Raw genomic sequence first — 23,537 nt, forward strand, 5'->3', positions numbered from 1 at the left:
ACACCAGCATCACTTTTTCAGGATAATAAGCTTTTTTTTTTTATTATTATTATTCTTTCATTCAGCACTGGCGATTGACGACTGGAGCATGAAAACACTGAGACATCAGTTTCAAAGTACGTAGCTCAGCACAAGTTAAACCAGAGCACGTGATCCAGGAACGTTTAAAAGAGAGATGAGTGCTGAAGGAAACACTACAATCACGTTTGTTTTTGTTTTTGTTGTTCTTATAAAACATTGGGGAGTTTTACCTCTCCGTGATCTGAGAATCATCTTTTCAGTGACACTTCCTGCAGTACGCATATATTCTTGTCAAAAGTTAGAAATACTGAAAAAAATGGTAGTTTAATATCATAAATTGCCAGATACTTTATAGTAAATGCATGTGACATGGTCACGTGTTTGTTTATTTACTCCCCCCCCCAAAAAAATGCCTTCTACTAATAGTAAAATTCTGGCTTCAATCTGCCCACATACACACGTACCTGCTTTAGCTCCACCCTCCTCAGCTCTCTCCGCTTTGCAGCTTTGGCTACGAGTGTGTGTGTGTGTGTGTGTGTGTGTGTGTGTGTGTGTGTGTGTGTGTGTGTAGAGGAGGCTGGACTCTGTGCTCAGTGCCCTGCTGTACCTGTCTCTCATGGAGGTGGACTAACACTCCCAGAGCAGGCAGGCGGTCAAGCAGCGGCACGCTGTGAAGCAACAGAGGTAGCTATCTGTCCTCCTCTCTGATCACTCTGCTTCCTCTTCTCTTTTCCAGCGCCATCCCTCTGCTTCAGGGTGTTTCTCAAGTCTTTTTTTTCTCTCTGTCACTCTCACTTCCCTTTCTCCCACACTTGTTACTGGTTCTGATTTATTGTAGATGAGTGGAAACTTTCTGTGACTTCAGACTTTATCAGCTCTGACTTAGGGTGTTTTTTCAGATTTAAATGGTGTTCTAAAATGTTTAGTGCATGAGTTCTGTTGCCTATTTAATGTGTGTTATGCTTAAAATAAGTAAGGTTTTCAGGCTAATGCTGGCACCAGTGTGATCAAACCTACTGTGAACTCATTGAGGGTTGCTAGTTGAATTCTATGAAGTAGTCGCCTTCACAGCCAAGATGGCGGCTTCCACAGGCCTGCCTTCCTGAGTCGAAGGGATGACTGTCACTCAGGATAGAGCGACAAACTATGGGATGCATTGTTCCTGACTGTGGCACAACGCTTAGAATTTCTTTCTTTCCATAATCTGAGATAAACTGGGGTCAAAGGTAGATTTGTTGACTTGTAAGTATCTGAGAAAAAATCTGTACAAGCATTCCTGAATGTCGGCGCTGATTTAATGATTGTACAGTCATTTAGAGTAAAATTATTCTTCCTTTTTCTCTCTGTGAGGAACTCGTCTTGAACAATGCCTCGGCCAATGTGCTTGTTTGAGGAAAAAGATGGAATTTGCCGTCTGTAGTCAGCCTGCAATCTGCAGAAAGCCCATAAAAGCGTCTTTGTTCCATCATAAAGCAATCCAGTCCCCCATGACATGCTGTTAATACGTAGAGAATCAGGTGCTTCTATCAATCATAAACATAATGTGCTGGGCAGTAACTAGAACACTTGAACTGAGCGGCAGATTGGCACTGTGAGCACATCAAATCCTTGATCTTTAACTTCCTTCAACCGGCTCGCTGGCTGGCCCTTTTCCTCCTTGTGCTGCTCCAAGTTCATGACCTTTGACCAGGTGAACTCCTCGTCTGAGCTCCGAGTGTTTGTGCAGATTATGTTTAACTGAAGAACCGCTGGCCGTTCCCGTTATCCTGCGACAACAAGGTTGAAGTCAGGACAGAACGTAGTGTCGGACCAAACTTTCTCAAGTTCCTTTAACCTGCTGAGGCATCATCTGTAAATCTTTAGGTTCTCTGCGAGTAAAGGTTGTGATTTGTGCTCCCTGCAGTTAATTATCTACTCGTTTCTGCCTCAAGGTTCCTCCTCCCCTCTTTGTTATACTCGAACATGTGACTGCATGCACACACATATAGGGTCGCAGCGTTTACAAGCTTTTTAGATCACAGACCTGCAAGCAAAATACTTTTTTGTTTTGTCATCAAATACGTGTGATACCCCTGCTTTGTAGAATATTTTGGTAATATTCTTCTTCAAATACGCTTAGCTACTCTCACATAAAAACTCCCCCAATATTTCTAATGTTATGCAAAGGAAGGGAGATTAAAGCAGACCATGTGAGTTTCACTTCGCTTCTGACACAGTCAGCACTGAGGAAGTTAGAAATATCTCCAAGTGGTCAAAAGCAGGAAGCAGGCGACCCCACACCAAGAATGAGTTTTGACACACAAAGCATCACAGACAAAAAAAAAAACGTGGGGGGGCTTGTGTGAGTGTCACATCGTGAGTCGACCTCACACTGCTACATGGCTACGTTTTATCACCCTGCAGAACTCCCAGAGTGAATATTGTCCTCCCTTTGTCATCAGTCTGGCCAGATAAGGCCGATAAGAGATGGAGTCATGTTAGCACTCCACATGATGGAAAGGAATGGAGGAGGGAGGGCCACGCTGAGCAGTCAAAGCAACGAAACGACAAATTTAAAACAATTCATGTTGCAGTGGTTTGCAAAGTAACAAACTACTGAGACTATTGAGCAACAACTCCAACTCACACGCGCATCAGTATGTTTTCTACACATGTAAGGACGTGTTTATAAAAGCTAATGTCACCTCGACCCGTGTCGCCGTGCAGTGACCTTCTGCTGGCTAAAGATGGATGAGGAAACACATCACATTTGACCTGAATGCCCTTTGCAAAACAACAAAGATTTTACTGCAAGAGGAAATACAGTAAACACTTGTGTGTTTTCATATTTAGCGCATCTTTTTGTGCTACCATAAAATCATAGTAAACTGTGTCTGTGTGTGTGTGTGTGTGTGTGTGTGTGTGTGTGTGTGTGTGTGTGTGTGTGTGGGAGAGTGGGATATCAGGTCAGGGTGTGCACGAGTGTGCAAGTTACCATGGTTGCTTGACTCGGAGGTGTTTTACGGTTGCCGACCGCCTCACCTCTCTCTCCCCCCCATCTCCATCAAAGTCCAGCAGTCTCATGACGCACGAACAAACACAACACCCGAGAGCCTTGTGTGTTATTTGGCCTGTTTGCTTACATGACATTCTTAGTGTGAAGTTAGCTGGCCGTCCGGCTGAATTGTTTGCCTCAGTGTCACTCGCAGCGTGGGGCTTTGCGGATTTAAAATCGCTGTGGATTTTTCCGTTCTGAATGCCGGCTGTGTTGGAAAATAACACAGTAAGAGGTTTAGGCTTCGGGAAGCCGATTTCTGATTGTTCTGTGTTCCTCTTTTAGGGTTTCACCTCTTAATGAGTGGGCACACACTCTCAAACACACACACACACACACACACACACACACACACACACACACACACACACACACATACCTCAACAGCTGCACCCACGCTATATAACATTTTTTATCGATAAGAAAGTTGAAAGTCCAACACTTTGTTGTGGTGTGTGTGCTACCATTTTGTGCAAGACAAATTAACATGGCCAGTCTTTATGCACACACACACACACACACACACACACACACACACACACACACACACACACCATATGACGTAGTCAAACTTGGTGAACCTTGAGCTACAGGTTTCAGGGTTTACAGCCCTTCGCTCTCTCTGATAGGGGTCAGAGGTCAGCGAGGGATCTGAGAGACTCCTCAAAACAAGGCTGTAAAAGCAGTGATAATGGAAGGTGCTGTAGAAATTTATAGATGTTGTATTTCCGCTGTTCGGTGCAGGTTACACCAAGCGTCTTGGTTTGCCAGGCAGTCGTCCTGTTAATCAGTTTGCTTTGTCACATCAGGCACATGCGGCCTTGACGGTCAACCTGTGCCAACTTATCATCCCCCTGTTTCCTTTTTCTGATCGTATTTACTCTCTCTTTTTTTTAGAATGCTTGGTTGATGCAATCAGTGTAATTTAATAATCCTGTCACTCGTGTCCCTCCTCAGGCTTCACATCTGATTGGATGGTTTCATCAGAATGACAGCCGAAGATCCCGCTTCTTCCTCGACTATGAGCAACAACGCTGCATCCTCCAAGCCCTCCAAACCCGCCTCCCACCATTCCCTCCATGGACAGATTAACATCCCAGACGGCGTGGCCGGCGCCAGCAACGAGGCCGCGCTGGTGGCCCTGATGGAGCGCACCGGCTACAGTATGGTCCAGGAGAACGGTCAGCGTAAATACGGCCCCCCACCCGGCTGGAGCGGTCAGTCTCCTCCCCGGGGCTGTGAGATCTTCGTCGGCAAGATCCCGCGGGACGTTTATGAGGACGAGCTGGTCCCGATCTTCGAGTCCGTCGGACGCATCTACGAGATGCGCCTGATGATGGACTTCGACGGGAAGAACCGAGGTTACGCGTTTGTGATGTACACAGAGAAGCACGAGGCCAAGAGGGCCGTGCGGGACCTCAACAACTACGAAGTCCGGCCCGGCCGGCTGCTGGGGGTCTGCTCCTCCGTGGACAACTGCCGTCTCTTCATCGGCGGCATTCCCAAGACCAAGAAGCGCGAGGAGATCCTGGACGAGGTCTCCAAGGTGACGGAGGGCGTGTTAGATGTGATAGTTTATGCCAGCGCCGCCGACAAGATGAAGAACCGCGGCTTCGCCTTCGTCGAGTATGAGTCACACCGCGCGGCGGCCATGGCTCGGAGGAAGCTGATGCCCGGACGGATTCAGCTGTGGGGCCACCAGATCGCGGTGGACTGGGCCGAGCCGGAAATCGATGTAGATGAGGACGTGATGGAGACGGTGAAGATCCTCTATGTCAGAAATCTGATGATGGAGACAAGTGAAGAAACAATTAGACAGGTGAGAGTGACTGACTCAGCGGTTTACTAACTCAAATCACTAAATGATCTGAGGAGCTTCTGATTCTGTGCTGGTAAAGAAGAGGTTCGTCCCAAGAAAATTACCCAAAATTGGACACCAATCTTATTGAAAGAAATGAGGAGTAATTCAAATTTGAAAGTCATTGCCAATGCAAATGAATGTTTGATTTGTTAAAGGACCGTTGGTGACCTTTCTGCGATATTTCTTTCTCTCGTCTAGGTTTTCAGCCAGTGGAACCCCGGCTGTGTAGAACGCGTGAAGAAAATTCGCGACTACGCGTTTGTCCACTTCACCTCCCGGGACGACGCCGTACTGGCGATGGACCACCTCAACGGGACGGAGGTGGAAGGATCGTGCATCGAAGTGACACTCGCCAAGCCAGTAGATAAAGAACAGTACTCTCGCCAGAAGGCTTCCAAGGGAGGGGTTTCCACCACCGCCGAGACCACACAGCAGAACTACATTTACCAGTGTGATCCCTACACGTTAGCTTACTACGGCTATCCCTACAACACCCTCATCGGACCCAACAGAGATTACTTTGTGAAAGGTAAGAATTCATTTTTTCTGTGTAGCATTAGTAGAGATCAGCCGGTGTTTCTCTGTGAGCCAATGTTTTTTAGAAATATTGGAAGCAGGAGAAACATTTTGGCAAGAAGATAGTGAAAGATCTCATAACGACTCCTAAAATATGTTTCTGTAAGAGCATTGACAAGCACACTGAATCAGGCGTACCATAATTGTTAATCGTTCGTGATGATATGGAAAATGAATTGATCTTTGTTGACATGACCGATCTCATGTTTTGCAAAACTGATAAGTTTTGTTTCTTCAAAATCAGAGATCTATTTGAAGGCCAGACAACCCAAGCTGATACACCAATGACTGCTAATCCTGTTACCTTCAGTGACTGATTTCATATGGTTTTGGGTGGTAGCAGTAAAATCTATTGGAATCTATTTTCAACAATCATTGTGTTTTGGTTTTCTCTCCAAAGGATTCCCAATGATACAGAACAATGGTAATCTCTCACATCCTCATTCTTACTCATTCTTTTAATGAACATGTTTTCTAACACCATACCTTTCTTGCTGTTTTACTTTCACCTCCCATTTCATGCTGGGTAATTACCGAGCTCACAGAAAAAAAACTTGCCAGCAAGTAAAACCATTTGACAGTGCTGGAAATATGCGTATCTGCATACCCAAGTGCTCAGGAATGACGCTAAACGTGACACCGAGAACTTCAAAAACCAACAGAAATGCCCCGAGGAAATATTGCTGAGCGGTTTCCTGTTGGTGCCGCTCTCTGAGTGAATTATTGCCCCGAAGTTAAAGATAAATAGGAACTTTCCAGTAAATTACCACCCCCCTGTAAAAAGTGATCTCTGCCACCCAAGTCCCGAACCACAGCCCCTGTCATCACGTTACTTTAACTGTATTTTAAGCAGGTACTGTGCGAGGCCGTGGTCGTGCTGCTGCAGGTAACCGTACCCCTGGGCCACGGGGGTCGTACCTCGGAGGTTACTCTGCCGGCCGCGGCATCTACAGCCGCTACCACGAGGGCAAGACCAAGCAGCCCGAAAAGCCATATGAGCTGGTGCCCAGCCTGGAGCTTGCTGCCTCCGTCAACCCAGTTGGCATCAAACCTGGCACAAGTCAGTGAGATAGATCCATCCATCCATCTGTGTCGTTGCCCATCTCAAGTGCCTCTACTAAACCGTCCTCCGCATGATTCTCTGTCCTGTGTGGTCCGAGGAGCTTCCTGTCAATCAGTGTCAGAGTGGTTGTTGGATGGTCGTGTGCAAAAGGACGTCCAGGAGTCCTTCCATCACGACCGGAAAGTAACTGCTCTGTTTGGCTCCTCGTCACTTTTCCTCCTCTTGCTTTTTTCCAGTCGTTTCTCTTTGTGGGTGCTCAGACTGAAAACAGTCCTGTGTGAAGGAACCCAGCAGGATGCATGAGTCAGGGCTCGTTTCGGTGACCGACGAGACGCAAACAAAAGCTCCCAGTATCTTCAAGAGGCGATTCAGTCTTACATTAAAGTGGTCCGAGTTCTATCGCCAAGTCTTATCCAACTCATTTAACCTGGACACCTCACAGAACGGTGCAGTTGGAACTTCTTTAATTGGCTCGTGTTTTGCCCAGACATCCCACTGCGATGAGGCATCTGTAGACTTTTCAGATTGTTTTTAAGAATGTTTGAAGAACTGTTTCCTTTCCTTTTGAAGAGGCTGTTGGGTTTTCACACAGTGCTGTTAATGATCTGAACACACTTGTTCTACTGCAATCACTTTTTAGACAAGCACCTAGGTTTGACTTTAACTTTTGAAGATGATTGATGGCACCTTGACTTTCAATTTTCATAAAAAGCAAAGTTTTTCTTGACAAAAAATGTTTTTTCCCCCCATTCAATCATTCTATAACTAAATAAAATGAAGGTATAAAGGATAATTGTTTATCTGTCTAGTTTCTTGCAATTCCTAGTTAAAAAAAAAAGTTCTTCCTTATTTCCTGACAGTGAGAGGGAAATACAGTTGCACTTACAGGAACACAAGGAAAAAAACTGCCAAAGCACAACAGAAACTATCAACAAAACCTGAGTTTTATTTTGATGTGAGTGAATCATTTAGTTAATCATGTAGACTAGAATAATGAAAGCATGAACATTTGGGAAAGAGACACCTTACATACAAACACTGGTAATAATTGAAAACCTTCCACTTTATGTTCGGAACTGTTGAACTAAATTGTTTTTAACATCAGATTTTAATGATCTGTTGATGCTTTAATGTCATGTGTTTGTTTATCAGGAGGTCATTCTGTAAAATGGACTTTCTTTGCTGATGTTCCTTGATTTGACCTTATTCTGGAGCTCTCTCTCTCTCTGTGTGTGCGTGTGTGTGTGCGTGTGTGTGCATGGGTGTGTCTGTGTGTGTGCGCACACACGTTTGCTGGGGTTAATCTACAGCTGAGCAGCATCACAGTCCGAATCACAGCCTGATGCTGGTTTGTGTCTCTTCTTCCCTCCCTTTCCATCTGTATCACGTCTCTTCACCCTCCTTCGCTCTCTCTTAACGTCGGTTTCCGTTTGCATTCTTCTCACTGATTCCCTCGTAGCGTCAGTTGCGTATCTCCACCCTGCTGTCCTCTCCTGTCAGCGGTCTGTTATCCACGCTCTCACGCTTGCGTCTTCCTTTGCGCAGTGGCCTTGCCGACGCTGGGCGGGCAGTACCCGGTGTTCAGTGCGCCCCCTGCAGCCAAGCTGATGGAGGACGGGAAGGTGCACGCCGTGGAGCACCTGATCAACCCCCTGACGATCCAACACCCTGAACACACCACCGCTGCTACCGCCGCCGCCGCTGCCGCCGCCGCCGCAACCGCCACCGTCTTACCGGCGGTCTCAACCCCCCCGCCGTTCCAGGTGAGTGTTAACAAATCCACAAATTAGTTAAGCACACTGTTGTGACACTGAATCTACAAATATTTTCAGCCACTGGTAAGACGAATTATTAATCTGCTTCTCTCCCTCTAATGCTTCCCAGGGACGTCCGATCACTCCCGTCTATGCAATGGCCCACAACGTGCAGCGCATCCCGGCCGCCGCCGGCCTGTACGGACACGGCTACGTCCCCATCACAAACTACACCAACACAGCAGCCCTGGCCGCGCTACAGAAAAACGCCGCCGTGGCGGCGTACGGCGGCTACGCCGGCTACGCCGTGCCGCAGGCCTTCCCGACCGCGGCCTTCCCGCTGCCCATTCACGACGTCTACCAGACGTACTGAAACGGCTCCGAACACACCCCGCTTGTGACTGAATAACATCTGTCCTAAATGCATAAAAACAAAACTAGACGAAAAAAAAAACCAAAACAAAACAAAACTCATGAACCTGACGGTTTTAGGACGACCTGACGTCTCACATTTGTCTCTGTCAGCCGTGGCCTATCTCAGAAGAGATGACACTATATTGTTTTTGTAATGTAGGCTGCTTGTTGGTTGTTTTTGTTGTTGTTGTTTTTTTTCTCTTAATATCGTAGCAAACAGAAGACAGTCCGCCCCTCCAGCAATAACAGTAACTCAAAATAAGACACACTCATCCGCTCGCTCCTGACGGGAAATCTGAAGGTACGTTTGAGTATTTATGAAGAGAATAGGCATATTTAAAATGCTACAAGCCTACACAGACATAGAAGTCTTTGAAGAGAAGTAAATGTAGGAGAGGAACTACTGATAACTGAGAATACCACTGAAGACAGCTGTCTCTGCGGATGCTAACTTTACTCTGTTGTTTTTTTGGTCAGTATGTAGTATTCTCTCCAACTCTACACTGTAGGCGATGCTGTCCGTCCAAGCTGTTTGAATGTTTATTCTTTTGAAAATGCCTGTTTGGTACTTTTTGGTTTCTTTAGGTTGTTTTTTTGTTGTTGTTGTTGTTGTTGTGTGTGTTCAGTTGTTTTAAATGAAGGTTTTAGGTATTCTTCTCGCTTTTTATTTGCCTTTCGTTAGGTTGCTTGTTTTTTTCTTCCCCTTTTAACCTTTAAAATGTGTTTCTCAGCCTTTAGCCAGTTGAATATTGCAAGTATGACACAATTCTTTGGGGAACAAGTTGAGAAAGAAAAATTGATTAAAAAAAAAAGAAAAAAAGAAAGAAGGGGCAAAACAGCCTGACACATCTTGTGTAAGTAGATGTTTCCCATCTTAATTTGTGCCAACAGGGGACAGAGACTGAATATAGTTTTTTTTTTCTTTCTTTCTTTTGTGCGTGTTTTTATTGTCTTAGAAATTGTTTTAACTCTTGTGAACAAATATGGAGAGAAATGAGAGATGGACTGGAGTGATCTGTCTCATAAACAGCACCTGCATTTCTCACCGGTAACCAAAAAAAAGAAAAAAGAAAAGAAACACTGAAAGCTACAAACACTCCAGACTGATGACTTTAGACTCTGTGCCTGACTACAGTGCCTTACATCTTTGTACTGTGTGCACGATGCTCTTGTTTTTACTGTGCCTTTCGTTTAAAAGAAGCTGAGCCTGGAGGGTCGGCCCAAAGAGGAATAAGCGTGCAGTTTTCTCCACCCATAGTTTCCCCATTTACCAGCCGTGAGGCCTGGCCGTGCTGAGAAGAGACCAACAGGTTTCAGCCTCTGAAGCCAAACGTGTCGAGGCTACCTCTTTTCAAAAAGCTCCTGCAGTAACACTCCGTGTCTCTCTGGTTCTCGTCCACCGACTGCGGCTGACCGAGGTGCACTTAAGCGTATTTATAAAAGGCAAAAAGGTTGCCTCTTTCAGATGAAGTGATAATAAATGCTGGGCATGTTTTCATGTGTGAACTGGATTCGTTTGGCTTTTTACAGTGTTTGTATGTATGACATGTTTTGGGTTCTTTTTTCCACGTAAAGCATGTGAAAACCTTTCTGGATGCTCAGTGGAAGCAAAACTGCAGTTTTAGAGAACACAGATTTTCATTCTGAACTGGGAATAACTGGAGCAACATCTCACACTGATATATGCATCTGGCCATTTAATGTGTGCACTCCAACTGTCTCACAGTCTTATTATACTTTATAGCAAGAATTATATTTTTACATGCCAAACTTTTGGAAAGACAGTTTCCATTTTAATTTCACTTCATTTGATTGTATTTATTCTCTATTCACTACCGTCTTTTGGATTTTTGATACATATCACTGAATCTGGCTGTTCTGTTTTGAGACACAACTCCTTAATTCATTAAGTACCCGTGTACATGAGTGTTATTCAGCACCATAGCTTTCCACACAAAGGTCCAAAAAAAAGTTAGTCTAAGATAACCACAGGTTTAAAAACATTCTAAACTTCCTCTCCCTGCCTCATGAAATGATCATATCCTCAAATTCTAACATTACTGAAAGTCTGAAGAAAAAAGGACAACTATTTCCCTTTGTGAAGCCAGAATTTACTTCAGAAATTATGGTTCAAGTGCACTTAATTAAATGGCCGGTAAGTATAAAATATTGCTCTGAATCCTGGAATCAGAAACTTATGTCTGTATTCGTTTGAGTTTCATCTCTCTTCTGTAACTGGATTTAATATAGAAAACAAACTGCTGGTAACAACTTTTATTATCTTGTATGATGACAATAAGTCAGGATATATTTAATATATGCATTACGTGTATTGTGTATGAAGTGAGAAGAAAAGGTATAATATATTATGAAAACATATTTCTTTTCCTTATTTACACCTTGTTTAGGGATAAGTGTGAGTGACAAAAGTAGAAAAAGTGTTTTTTTGGTTTTTATTTGTTTTTTTGTTTTTTTTTTTTTGCCAAAGTGTCCAATAGTTTTTAAACTTTCAAGGTTATTGCTCTTTTTTTGTTATGTGTAATTTTGTTACGCTTGCTGTGTTGAACTATAGCTGGTGTTAGAAGTGGGAACACCGAGGCCTTCGCTTTCAGCGACACTTTATCAGTTTCAGCGGCGAAGGTTAGAACTGCTTCACTGAGGTGTTACGGCCCGCTGGCACTTTGAGCCGCCGGTGTTGCAACCCCGCTCGTCAGTGCCTGGCCGAACCGTTAAAGGTGTAAAAACGATTCGGCTGCCGTCGAAATGTCGCGGCTGAGAGAGACCTACGCGTGTTCTTCTACTTCTGGTTCCCCTTCACTTTGTATTACCTGCATTTCACCCACGCTGCAGCAGCAGCGCGGAGCTACATATTCCTGTTTAATCTCGGTGTTTAAACTCTTCCTAGTGTGTGCCTTATTGCCAAGATGTGTCCTTTGCTATACCTGTGTAGAACTATGCAGACTGTTTTCTACCTGAAGGTTTGTTTAAAACAAAAACTGTTCTGCTTTGTTATATTTATAGCTATACGATAGATGAATAAAGCATTTTTGAAAGGAAAAGGTGCCCTTGTCTTTTTATGTTTTGCTATGAAGAGTATTGACTGCATTAAAATGTAAACAAAGGAAAATACTAAATAGGCCTGAAGTTTTTTTGAAGGCTTCAGAATTTAAAGAAAAAAAAAAAAACTTTGAATAATGTGAGTGGAAAGTCATCCTCCCTCAGTTCATACATCAGCCATTATGAAGCAATGAGCCGTGGTGGAAAAGGAGCGAGGTTTTGGGACAATGTTTCATAAACTTCTCTGCGGCAGCTCAACTTTACTCCAGAAACATGCTGTACCTCAGCAAGGACTTCACCGAGGATTTAAAAGGCGTTACCTGGTACAGAATGTGGAGGAAAAAAATTGAAGATGAAAACTTTTCTCCCCTGAAACAACTATCTACCTGTTTAAAAAAAAAGAAATAAATTCTGAGCATAACCAGAATAATGAGCACAAATAATACTGATACCAGTGAGAATCAGTCGCTAAAAATATTGATATAGCTCAGCTTTGAGGCAATATAGAGACACATTTCTCGCTCACATTTTACAGCAGTGCCACTCACAGATAAACACACCTTGACACACTTTTTACTTCACATATCAAACCCGTGTTTTCCAAGCTCTCCTTAAGATCTTTTTCTTTTAACCTGAATTTAAAAAGTAGAACACTTAAATTGTTGCAGACTACAGAAAGACAATGGCAATTTGTACAATAACCTCAATATTCATCACAACTCTATGAAGTTATATTCTAACATAATATCAAAGAATAAACATGTTAACATAAGACTGTGCCTGTCTTTATGTACTGAAAAGAAGAAGGTGGAAGCAAAACTCCAACATATTCAACCTTACTTCACCTTTTCACCTGATTAAAGTCTTTCTTCTCTTGGTGATCATGTTACTGTTCAATAACTATTCACATAATTAAGTTAGTGCAATGAACAGATGTATTGAAATGTCCAAAAAAAACTTTGCCTTTCATTTCATTTCATGTCTGATGCACCCCGTCGAACTTCATCAACTTTTATTGTTTTTAATTGTTTATTTTTAACCAACTGTTTTTCTTATGTGTGGAGTTTGCATATTCTACCATCAAACCCCAGAATATCACTCTTTGTGACTTATTGTTTTCTGTTCTTGTTGCTCTTTTCTGTAGAATGTGATACATTGTATCAACAAAGTGTGAGCAGAGGAGTACAAAGTACATGGAAATACAACAATACACTTTCCTTATCTGAATCTGAAGATTGAATTGAAGTCATAAATATCTCACTCTATGATAAAGGGACAGTTTTATTGGGTGCGCTTTTTTTTTCCCTTCATGATTAACCAAAATGATCCTAGTTTTATGTGACTGGTGTGAAGCACTCATTCCATCCATTTATTTCCAATAGTGCTTTATCTACTGTGGGAGGACACTGAATTACCCATTAAAAAAAGATATATTTACTTTTAAGGAATATTAGACGTGAATCCTCCTTGTCACACCTTTATATTCTGTAACATTTAGTCTCTAACGGGCATACATTGCATCAATATTGTTTCTTTTGGTCTTATGTGCTCATATAATTACTTAAAATTTAATTTAATGCTGCTCCACTCTGAACACAACTCAGAAACTTCCCTTCATGCTGGCAGGAGTAATAAAGTATATATAAAGTTCAGATTCGGAAGCCCTCCTGTGTGTTGTAATGTTGCCATCTGGCGGTAAATCCCTGATCCGAGCAGCCTGCAGCCTCGCCACCGTTCAGAGCAGCCGGTCCGTGCAGGTTTTCACTGGCAGACATGTTGGTGCCACATTCACCGGAGTGCATTACTCAGGAAACATGAGCCACATTAAAGCCGTTATATCCGTGTAGTATTTATGAGGGAAATTCTATCATACGTGTTGTGTGTTTAATGAGACGTGTCACTTACATGTCCAAGAATACAATACTGTAAATAGACTTCTTCGCCTTGCAAATATATTATATATATGTAATATATAAGGTTTTTTTTTTAAATATTGAATGAACTATTACTTTAATATGTATGAGCTGTTTCTCACAAATCTATTAAAAATACATGTTCTGTTAGGGTTAAAGAAAACCTCAGACATCAAGAAAAGTCGTTTAAACTAAATCCAAGCCGTTTGTCTTATTTTAACTACACTTCCCATGATGCTTCAAACACTGAGTGAGTGCGCGCGCGCGCCCCCGGTGCCCGGCTGGTGCTAGATTTCGTAGATCTACAAACGCTGCTGCTCTCCGGGGCTCATGTGGTAGCGCGTCAGCGGTCTATCCAGATGATTGTAGCGGCGGCTGAAATGCGCTGCTGCTCCTCTGTGTGTCCTCGGTTTATATTTGGCTTAAAGGAGACGCAACAAAGCGCACAAAATGGTTGCGCACAGGGCCCGGGCGAATAAGTAGGTTTACTATAGCTTTAAGAAAGAGAACTAGTGTCTGCTTCTTTAAAATTATATTGGTTTATTGCTGAATAGATAATTAGGAAAAGTTTTCAATTCCTAATCAATAAATATATGCATTTAATTTGCGACGCTGCCAACAGAAAATGCAGCACTGTTGGATAAAGGCCGCTTTCAATCAAAGCGTCTTTAAAGCAGATGAGCTCAGTTTTTACTCAATTTGCAAGTAAACCTGCTCGACTAGAAGTCACTTTGAGGTTAGCTCAAGCATCTTCACGGTGATGGACCCGGCGGGCGACCGAGCCAGGGATGTAAATACAGGTGAAGAAGCGACGGGGGACAAGGCCGCAGAGCAGACCCCGGTCACTGGTACGGCCGGTACGCCGCGCAGGGCGCTCAGAGAGCGGGGAGCGGGCCGCCCGAGATCCGGCGTCTCCCCCTCAGTAACGGAAGTGAACGGCGCTGCGGCGTCGAGTCCGCAGACCTCTGGACGGGTGTTGAGGGACAGGTCAACGAGGGCAGTGCCGGCCTGGCTGAAGGACACCAGAAGCGACGAGGACGAGGAAGAACCAAGCCTCGACAGTGGAGCGACCAAGCGGAGGAAAGTCTCCAACTCCAGGCGGAAGAAATACCCTGAATCTGCGGGACCTTCTGAAGCCGGAGGGGCGACAGCAGGAGACAGCCTTCAAGGCACAGAGTAAGTTTTCTCTTTCTTCTAATTGATCAGGTTTCCGTTATTGGAGTTTTGTTTACAATGAGTCTGGAGCGTGTGTCGGTCGGTTCCTGTCAAAGCACGCCTTCAGTGTGGCTCGTCCCCTTTCTGCTGTCTGCATGGGGAAGGGTGGAGAAACTTACCTGGATTCAGAAAAGCTCAGAGTTTCACGAAAGGCTTGAACTTTTACATGCATTAGATTAACAGAGTTGTCATCACGTCGCTTTGCAAGTAACATGCCAGTGTTGTCTTCTCTTGTGCAGCTCGCAGGACGCGAACAAACCTGCCTCAGATGCTCAAGGTAATCCCTGACATCCTTCACTGAATCTGCATCTTTCTGCTTACAGTATTACTACAGCAAATATTCCTTTCTGTATCACACTTTCAGGTACAATGAGGTCAGATGTGGGAATGGAAAACAATGTTAAATTCTTATGGAGAACAATCTACAAATGAAACTGGAAAATGACACTTGGATAACTTAAAAAAAAGTAATAGAAAGATGAGATACCAGTGGTTAGATGACAAAGTTGTGCCAGGAAGGACAATCATCATACAAATGTGGATTACTGTGGCAACAACAAAAGGTTGTGTTGGAAAAGACAATCATTATCTTCATTCAAAAATGAGCAGAGCATGTGGAGAACAGGGTGTGCAGATGCTGGTGTATTATTCAGTGCTGTCTCCAAACATATGAGTGTCTGAATGAATTGTCTCTGTGAGACCTTCAGAATGAGAATTCATCATGAACAGATCAACCAACAGACGTAAATCTTAGTGTTTACCCTGAGATTTTGTAATCATGGTTTCAGAGGACTGCTGTGATGAATGTTTCATGGTGTGGGAGCACTGACCTGCTGCCTCCACAGGTGCTTTAAAATAGGTAAATGTTTGAACTGCAGGAGGAAGAAAGTAGAGCTTTACTTTATTAATCCCAAACTGGGAAATTCCATTCTGAAAAGGCTATCTGGAAGAAGCCACCCAATGACAATGTGTAAACTCCCCGAGAGGACGGCCCCTAAGTCCATAATTGAGCTGGGGACCTTTCCGGTGTCGTATAAAAGTACTAACCACTACATCATCATGCATCACAGTTTAGTATCCATTCCCAAACAAGCTGATGTGGTTTAATTAATAAGTCGTTTCATCTTGAACTAATGAGATAGAAGCAGACCAAACACGGGGTGCAACCAATGTTTAGACGCAGCGTATCCCTGCAGGTGATTGTTACGGCTGTGCTTAAGGAATTATCGCTGTCTTATAAAAGCATGTTTTACCTTTTCATTGTTTTGCATTGTTATTCATTTCCCCCAGCTCATTGGTGTAGAGTGTAGACCTCGCAGCTCTAAGTGTGCATTTATTTGACGTCATTTTGCTCAGTGTGATCAGGCAGATTACAGTGTGAACATGTCTGCTTTTTTTTTTCCAATCTTGCTTTGGATTAAACCCCTGCACTTTAACTGTTAGAACAACCATAGATGTTTCATGCTCCATCAATCCTGATTGCTGCGTGTGGCCGGTTTCACGCCTTCTGCAATAATGACACCTCCACGTTTTATTGTTTTGTTTATGTTCCTGTATTAAAGTCTCATACCCATACGCTTGCTCTGAATTATTTTTCCTCCCCCACATTAGGACTTCCTTCCAGACGCGTCCCTGCCCAGACTCGTGCCAAAGCACCACCTGACAGGGCCGTCCGTGGCTCTGCCAAGCCTGTGTGCAAGACCGAGCCGGGGATGGACAATCCAGTTGGTGAGCAACCTGTTGACAGCGAGTCCTGGGGTTCAATGTCTGGATCACAGATTGTGTCCTGCATATCCGCTGAACCTGAAGCATTGCCTCGACTGCTGTTTGATTCTGTCGAAATGTGTCGGAGACATGAAGATACGTGTGTCTGTAACTGTGGATCGGTCAGCGTCGTGCTGTCCCGGCGAGAATGATGCATTTATCGTTTTACTTGCTGGTGGAAAAAGTGATTATTCAAACTCATGATGTTTGAATTTTTTGTTTTCTTGGTGGCGTCTTCCAGCAGCGGACGGAGAAGTGAACAATGCAAAGAAGCTTGATATGTAAGTTTTTTTTTAATCTCAATTAGAATCATATCATAACCAGTGTTTTACTATTGTAGATATGCTGGACTATTGGAGTTTTATTTGCTGAGAAAATTTATTCATCACAATATCTAACCTGGCAGATTTGAGTTATTGTGATTTTTTTTTTTTTAATTGTTTTTTAATATGATCTGTGAAGAGACAAGAGTTAAAGGCGTTTCTAAAAGTTTCTAGTACTCTCACTTCCAAGCTCCCCTTCCTATAAACTACTGGTAAATGGTGTTTGTATGTGACCGAACGTGAGCTTGTTGTTTTGATGACCTCTGTATTTCTTGCTTGTGCTGCTCCAGTGAAAAGAAAGAGGAGGAAAGCGAGCAGGCTGTTGAAGTCACCTTGCATGATGAAGACCCTCCATTTCAGGACGACCCCGATGACCCCAACTACCAGCCACAGAGCCAGAGGTAAGAGTGTCTCAAACGCACCACTTGAAACCGAGCGCAAATTGTAAAATGCACTTTGGCTTTCTGCTCAGTGCTGTGGAGGAGGAGGAAGGCCTCAGCAGTGACGAAGACGTTCCCTACAGAGACGATTTGAATGACCAGAGCTACGACCCCAAGTCTGAAAGGTCTGTTGGATTAGAACGAGTTATATTTATGTTCACTTTAGCTCAATTTTCTATCCATGTCAGTTAAATATATTGAGTAAGTGTGTGTGTGTCTGTTTTCACTTAGGGATGTCCCGAAACCAAAGCGCAAAGTTCCTCCAAAGCAGAAGGAGAGGAAAGAAAAAGAGAAGGCACCGAAGAAGGAGAAAGAAGCCGCTGAGATAAAAGTGGAAGGTTCAGACAACGCGGAGAGCGTGCAAGAGGAGGTGAAGCTGGAAGAGGAGATCGTGGAGGATCCGGATGGACCCAGGAAGTGAGTGAAACGCCGTGGAAATGCTGTGAATGCTCCAGTACTTAACCTGCGTCATGCTCAATAAAATGTGTCTGATCACAAGCAAACTTCTCTTAGAAGACCCTTTGCTTTCCCTACAGCTTGATTATGTAATTGCCTTTTGTTCTCTCTGTGTTAGGAGAGGTCGACGCAAAAAAGATGACAAAACCCCCCGACTGCCAAAGAGAAGGTGAAGCTCATGTCTGAGTGTGGCGGTGCTTCATCGCCTCACGTTCCTCAGATGATCGCAGTGATCGTCTTGTCAGCAGTAACAGTGGAAGCCAGTCCGATATTTATCGTCAGTGTTTTGATTCCCTTCACTCACACAGGAAGAAGCCCCCCGTGCAGTATGTGCGCTGTGAGATGGAGGGATGTGGGACGGTGTTGGCTCATCCTCGCTATCTCCAGGTTTGTTTGCCTGTTACGTTACTGACTTCATGTGTAAGTGAACGTGCTTCTTGCGGAGAGACGTTTAGATTTAGGGGTCTACAGTAGGCGGCTCAGTTTCCCAGTTTAATGTTGTTTTTTTATGAACTGAGGAGAAAAACTCTTAAATCTGTTTTCCACCGATGAATTCTCGCGAAAGGTTTAGGTCATAAGAAAAGATTGGGGTGTGCACAGCATGTTACGACCTGCAGACACTCCCATCAAACTTTGAATGTCACTTTTAATCGGTTTGTTGACCAATATGCCGCTGTCAAAGTTTAGTGCTCTCAGAACAATAAGAAAAGAATGACTTGTTAGATGTGTCACAGTTCAGCGTTTTTATTCTCCAGCAGGTCACTGCAACGAGCTTTAACAGTTCATAAAACACACCGCTGCAGTTTATATAATAGCAACACAGTTAGCTTCCTCCGGTGAAAACCACAATGCTCTGAATGGACAGTCATTGTTTGGCTGATCTACAAATTGTTGTTTTTTTGTCTTGATTACTATCAACATAAAGCTTCAGGCAGACAAAGCTTTTCTTTGTTCACAGAGTGATATCGTTTATCTATATATATAATTACAAATCTCTAAAATGTGTGTGCAGCAGCACCAGGTGTGTTTGTGAAAACTAAATTTATTTTTACAATAGTAGAGCTTAACAACAAACTTGAGAACTTTGGAAAGAAAATAATGATAATCAGGATTTGACTGCGTTTCTCTGACAACCACACTGAATCTGTGTTTTCTGTGGTCTTTATTATTCTCAACACTCCAGAAAGGTGAAGCTTTCAAAAAGAAACTTTGCTTGGTCATCAGTGTGATGAGTCTAGTTTTTAATTTAAGAAAAAAATTAAAAATGTGCCTGTATGACACCAGTTGTGTCTGAATTGGCAGCTGCACAAAGCATAAGGGTTTGCTCTGAAAAGTTACCCTCAATATTTCACTTTTTGCTTCAAGAGCAGCTACACTGAATCCTCTTTGAGAACTGACGAAAGATTCTTTCGCTCAGAAAACTATAGGTGTAGGTGCAAGTTTGCATAAAGGGACGATTTTTATCTATTTCAAAGCATTATTGATCTGTCTCTGATGTGTTTTTTTTTTTTTTTTTTTTTTTGCAGCACCATATAAAGTATCAGCACTTACTGAAGAAGAAGTATGTCTGCCCTCATCCTTCCTGTGGAAGACTTTTCCGACTCCAGAAGCAGCTGCTGCGGCATGCAAAGCACCACACAGGTACACACACAGCACAGTCTTGAAGTAGGCACGAACATCATCCTCAGTCAGGTGTGGTTGTGATTAAATGTTTTCGAGTAAAGAAGCCTGATTGTTGGTCTGTTCTGTGGGTTCAGACCAACGGGACTACATCTGTGAGTTCTGTGCTCGTGCCTTCAAGAGTTCCCACAACCTGGCTGTGCACCGCATGATCCACACCGGAGAGAAGCCTCTGCAGTAAGTGCTGCTCACTGCTTACTCATCTGCATTACCGTTAGCGTCCTGGTGTGTTCCATCTCATTTTTCTTGGGTTGTATCTGTCCTTATTTCACCTCCCTACCCTCTCAGATGTGAGATCTGTGGCTTCACGTGCCGCCAGAAGGCCTCTCTCAACTGGCACATGAAGAAGCATGACGCCGACGCCACCTACCAGTTTTCCTGCTCCATCTGCGGCAAGAAGTTTGAGAAGAAGGACTGTGTGGTGGCCCACAAAGCCAAGAGTCACCCAGAGGTGCTGATCGCCGAAGCGTTGGCGGCGAACGCGGGCGCCCTCATTACCACCCCCGCTTCCATGCTGGAGCTGCCCGGAAACCCGATGCCGGCCGAGGTCGCCAGCCTGGACGTGAGCCAGGCCGGGCCGGACGGCCAGGTGGAGCCGCTGAACCAGGAGGGGCAGCAGGTCGGGCAGCACGTGGCTCAGGTGTCCCAGATGGGACAGGTGACTCAACAAGTGAGTCACCAGGTGGTTTTGCTCGGACAAGACCAGAGCCTTCACACGATGCAGGTGCCAGTGACAATCGCCCTGTCCCCGATCGACCCCCCCTCTCCGGCCGACAACCCGCAGCAGCAGACCCACCTGCAGCTCCAGATGCCCGTCCAGTTTGTGCAGACCGCTCAGCCGCCGCAGCAGCCTCAGATGCAGCAGCTCACCCTCCATTCCAGCCCGGTGGTGACCCAGCAGCAGCCGCAGCTGCAGCCCCTGCAGTCCTACGCCTCCCAGCAGCAGGGCCAGGGGCAGACGCAGATCCTGCAGATGACCTTTCAGCCCGTCAGCCAGTCCCAGACTCACATTCAGCAGATCCCCATTCTTACCACGTCTCAGCAGCTCCAGACTCTGCAGACCGCCACCCCGCACCCCCACCCCCACACCCAGCCACAGGATCCCATCTCCACCAACGCCAACGGCTTCATCCTGGACAATTCCGTGCTCTCGTCCTCCGGCCCGCCGGCCAGCTCTCTCCAGCAGACGGAGGTGGTGGGGGAGGACGGCGTGGTCTGGGAGCAGGCGGGACAGGGCGAAGTTCTGGCTGACGGCACTGAGAGACACGTGCAGCACACCCTCATGTGAAACGTGGACGGTGTAGCGGAATAGAAAATAACCTAATATTCTGTATTGAAGTAAATGTAGGATCACCGGTGTGTTACGTACCGTTCACACATTGTCATATTTGGTAGCTTTTTAGAATATCTGTATCAGGGAAAGATATGTATGTGTTTGTATGTGGTTGTTGTTGCCTTTGTACATACCAGTCCTGTAACTAGCTGTGTGTATGCGTGCGTGCTTGTGTGTGTGTGTGTGTGTGTGTGTGTGTGTGTGTGTGTGTGTGTGTGTGTGTGTGTATCCATGAGGTAATGCTCAATAGATGTTGCTATTATGCAAAATTTTAGCATTTCTCTTGATATACAGCACAGCAAAAACCCAGTGAGGCCAACCATGATCCTAACTATTAATTTATATGACAGGTCAACAGAAACCACACATTACAAAGCTACAAACCTCCCTAATACCAGTGAGGTGACTAACTTTTGTTGGAAACACTGGGCAGGCATTAACTTACTGGCCCACTGTACTGTGAAGTTTTTATTTCATCTGTGCAAAAAAAAAAAAAAAATCCTCAAATGAATATAAATTCACAAAGTGAGTTGACACGTTTGTTAAAAAAAAAACTAAAGCAAACTTTATTTAAAACATATTTTACAAGCTTATAGAAAGTCACACAATGTGCATATTTCACAGTTTGGCAGTTTATTTCAACCAGTTTTGGACATTTGTGCTGCTGCTTGTGGAATTTTGAAGGATTGTTAAAATGTATAGTTTCATTCTCACTGAAGTTACTGGTCAATTTATAGGCAGCCAGACTTCTGACACTGCAAATCACGTATAAACCCATTTAGTAACGGCGAGCACAGTCACGGATTTGTCTAACTTTTAAAGTGTGCTGTAATTTGATAAGCAGAGCTATGTAGAAACCTCACAATGTGGCGGCACCTCTTATCTCACATAGGATGTGTGCTAGAGCAACAAAATACAAATTATTGTCCATTTATAGGATTTAAATAAACTTCTTAACACGAATTCACTTTGTATTTGTTGAATGATTTTGAGACCATGTCTTTTTTTACTCTGTGAAGATTTAGTGGTCAGAGGAGTGTGTTGAGCAAGTGGCAGTAGTTGTGATTTATTAGTAGAAATAAGACTATTCAGTTTCTACAGCTTTGCATTCATTCTTTGACTCTGTCTTTCAGCTACATCTACCTGGACATGTTTATTTGCTCCCTCTCCCTCTGCATAGTGTACTGTTTCATAGCTCTTTTAGGAGGGATCAAGGTGTTACTCAGTCCGACCCTCCTTTTCTTCCCCTGCTGCCCCTCTGACTGCTCCTCCTTCGTCTCCTGACTCCGGGCTTCCTCCTCGGCTTGTGCCGCCGCCTCCTCGTTCACAGATGGGTGACAGTCGCTCGGAGCAGCTGTGGTCTGCAGGTCGCTGTCATGTGCAAACTTGCATTTGATCCCGAACCTGCACCTCCCGTCCTTCCTGTAGGACACGCACATTCTCTTCCCGCCGATGTGGGAGGGTTTGGCCTGCATGGTGAGGGGGACATGCTTCTGCAGGGCACTGAGTTTCTGCTCCGCCTGGGCCCTGAACGGGTTGGAGAACACGCTGCTGTCCGCGCACGCGTTCAGAGGGGGAGAGGGCAATCTGTTGGGGTTGGGGGGAGGAGGTGTGGGAAGGGGGCGCTGGCGTACAGATGCAGGTGGATATGCAGGTGGATGTGGAGGAGGTGGCGAAGAGCGCTCTGGGTCCTCTTCCTCTGAACCGCTGGAAGCGGAACCAGACTCCAGCAAAAAGTTGCGGGTCCTTTTAACAGTTGCTCCTTCTTCGACGTCCGGCTCATCATCTTTTACAGAGCTGCAGAGATTTACACAGAAAGGTCCGGTTAACACAAGGAGCTCCCACAGCACTGTATGCTGACGTTTATCAAATCAAACTTTGATTGGCAAACAGTTTCTCACCCCGATGCGTCGCTGTCGGAATCAGAGGACAGCCCGTAACCAACCAGAGAGTTCATAGCTTCATCAGCTGCTGCCGAAGCCTCACATTTAAAGAAAAAAACCCAGAGTGTTGGAATATATCTGTCTATTTCTCTGTTCGCGTGTTAATTCGTGATAATATAGATGCAATAAGGACTAGCACCAACAATAATCGGTGCAGCTCTGAGGTTAGCCTCTGTCACTAGCCACACAGAGGAGTTAGCCTTCTACTTGCCTACAGCGACACCCGCTGGACAGGCGTGGTACTGCACCGGAACATGTCCATGCACGTCCCCATTAGTCCAGATGGGGGCCTCTCATCTCTATATCCTGAATGTATGTCTATTTATCAACCTTTCAACTTATTCATCTGTCAAAACTCCATGTTTCAGGACATAAACTAAAACAGCTTTTCTTAAAAAAAAAAAAAAAAAAAAAAGGAACAGGGCATGTTCCATTTCTTAAAGCTGTTTTTGGAACAGGACAGGTTTACCCCTGTCTTGCATCAGCTGTCATTTTAACACCACTGAAATACATTGTAGTGGTGAAACAAGCCCAGATGAAACAAATCCTTGAAAGTAACATGTTTTCCCGTCATACTTGAAAATAGTTTCGTCATATTTTGACTTCCACACACACATTTTTCTTTTACCTCATTGTTTCCTATTTCATGCATAAACCAAAACTATATCAATATGCAAATACATTTCCAAA

At 44.3% G+C, this 23,537-nt stretch overlaps 3 protein-coding genes across 14 annotated transcripts in view; 2 read left to right on the plus strand and 1 right to left on the minus strand.

Moving 5' to 3' along the window:
* Positions 1–11,718, plus strand: part of rbm47 (RNA binding motif protein 47) — a 30,912-nt gene extending 19,194 nt beyond the window's left edge. For 8 of the 11 annotated variants that reach the window (XM_030093605.1, XM_030093607.1, XM_030093609.1 and 5 more), the window contains exons 3-8: positions 4,013–4,874; positions 5,115–5,445; positions 5,893–5,916; positions 6,343–6,552; positions 8,101–8,318; positions 8,440–11,718. In XM_030093605.1, coding sequence (XP_029949465.1) covers positions 4,044–4,874; positions 5,115–5,445; positions 5,893–5,916; positions 6,343–6,552; positions 8,101–8,318; positions 8,440–8,682 — 1,857 coding nt within the window. In that variant the 5' untranslated portion in view covers positions 4,013–4,043 and the 3' untranslated portion in view covers positions 8,683–11,718. The remainder of the gene's footprint in view (positions 1–4,012; positions 4,875–5,114; positions 5,446–5,892; positions 5,917–6,342; positions 6,553–8,100; positions 8,319–8,439) is intronic. The other 3 variants (XM_030093610.1, XM_030093611.1, XM_030093612.1) reach the window with 3 other exon arrangements.
* Positions 11,719–14,103: 2,385 nt separating this feature from the next.
* zfp91 (ZFP91 zinc finger protein, atypical E3 ubiquitin ligase) lies at positions 14,104–21,473 on the plus strand. Of its 2 annotated transcripts, none has more exons than XM_030094186.1 (12): positions 14,104–14,869; positions 15,148–15,185; positions 16,520–16,636; positions 16,914–16,953; positions 17,286–17,396; positions 17,468–17,560; positions 17,667–17,852; positions 18,010–18,060; positions 18,200–18,278; positions 19,418–19,532; positions 19,649–19,748; positions 19,860–21,473. In XM_030094186.1, the coding sequence occupies exons 1-12, from the start codon at positions 14,454–14,456 to the stop codon at positions 20,857–20,859; spliced, it is 2,346 nt and encodes a 781-aa protein (XP_029950046.1). In that variant the 5' UTR covers positions 14,104–14,453; the 3' UTR covers positions 20,860–21,473. The 2 variants fall into 2 exon arrangements, with proteins under 2 accessions (XP_029950046.1, XP_029950047.1); XM_030094187.1 differs by having other exon boundaries at positions 16,917–16,953.
* A 250-nt stretch (positions 21,474–21,723) lies between these two features.
* On the minus strand, positions 21,724–23,026 carry LOC115390348 (uncharacterized). The gene is made up of 2 exons (XM_030094188.1): positions 22,806–23,026; positions 21,724–22,701 (listed from the first exon to the last, which is right to left on the minus strand). The coding sequence occupies exons 1-2, from the start codon at positions 22,859–22,861 to the stop codon at positions 22,044–22,046; spliced, it is 714 nt and encodes a 237-aa protein (XP_029950048.1). The 5' UTR covers positions 22,862–23,026; the 3' UTR covers positions 21,724–22,043.
* Positions 23,027–23,537: the final 511 nt, after the last annotated feature.

This window comes from Salarias fasciatus, chromosome 6, assembly GCF_902148845.1.
Source record: "Salarias fasciatus chromosome 6, fSalaFa1.1, whole genome shotgun sequence".
NCBI lineage: Eukaryota > Metazoa > Chordata > Actinopteri > Blenniiformes > Blenniidae > Salarias > Salarias fasciatus.

Bases quoted from the DNA above. Each gene is read 5' to 3' on its own strand.
- LOC115390348 (XM_030094188.1), bottom strand. From the start codon at position 22,861: ATGAACTCTCTGGTTGGTTACGGGCTGTCCTCTGATTCCGACAGCGAC. The intron at 22,702-22,805 runs GTGAGAAACTGT...AAATCTCTGCAG, and splicing joins TCCGACAGCGACGCATCGGG to CTCTGTAAAAGATGATGAGC.
- zfp91 (XM_030094186.1), top strand. From the start codon at position 14,454: ATGGACCCGGCGGGCGACCGAGCCAGGGATGTAAATACAGGTGAAGAA. The intron at 17,853-18,009 runs GTGAGTGAAACG...TCTCTGTGTTAG, and splicing joins GATCCGGATGGACCCAGGAA to GAGAGGTCGACGCAAAAAAG. The intron at 19,749-19,859 runs GTAAGTGCTGCT...CTACCCTCTCAG, and splicing joins ACCGGAGAGAAGCCTCTGCA to ATGTGAGATCTGTGGCTTCA.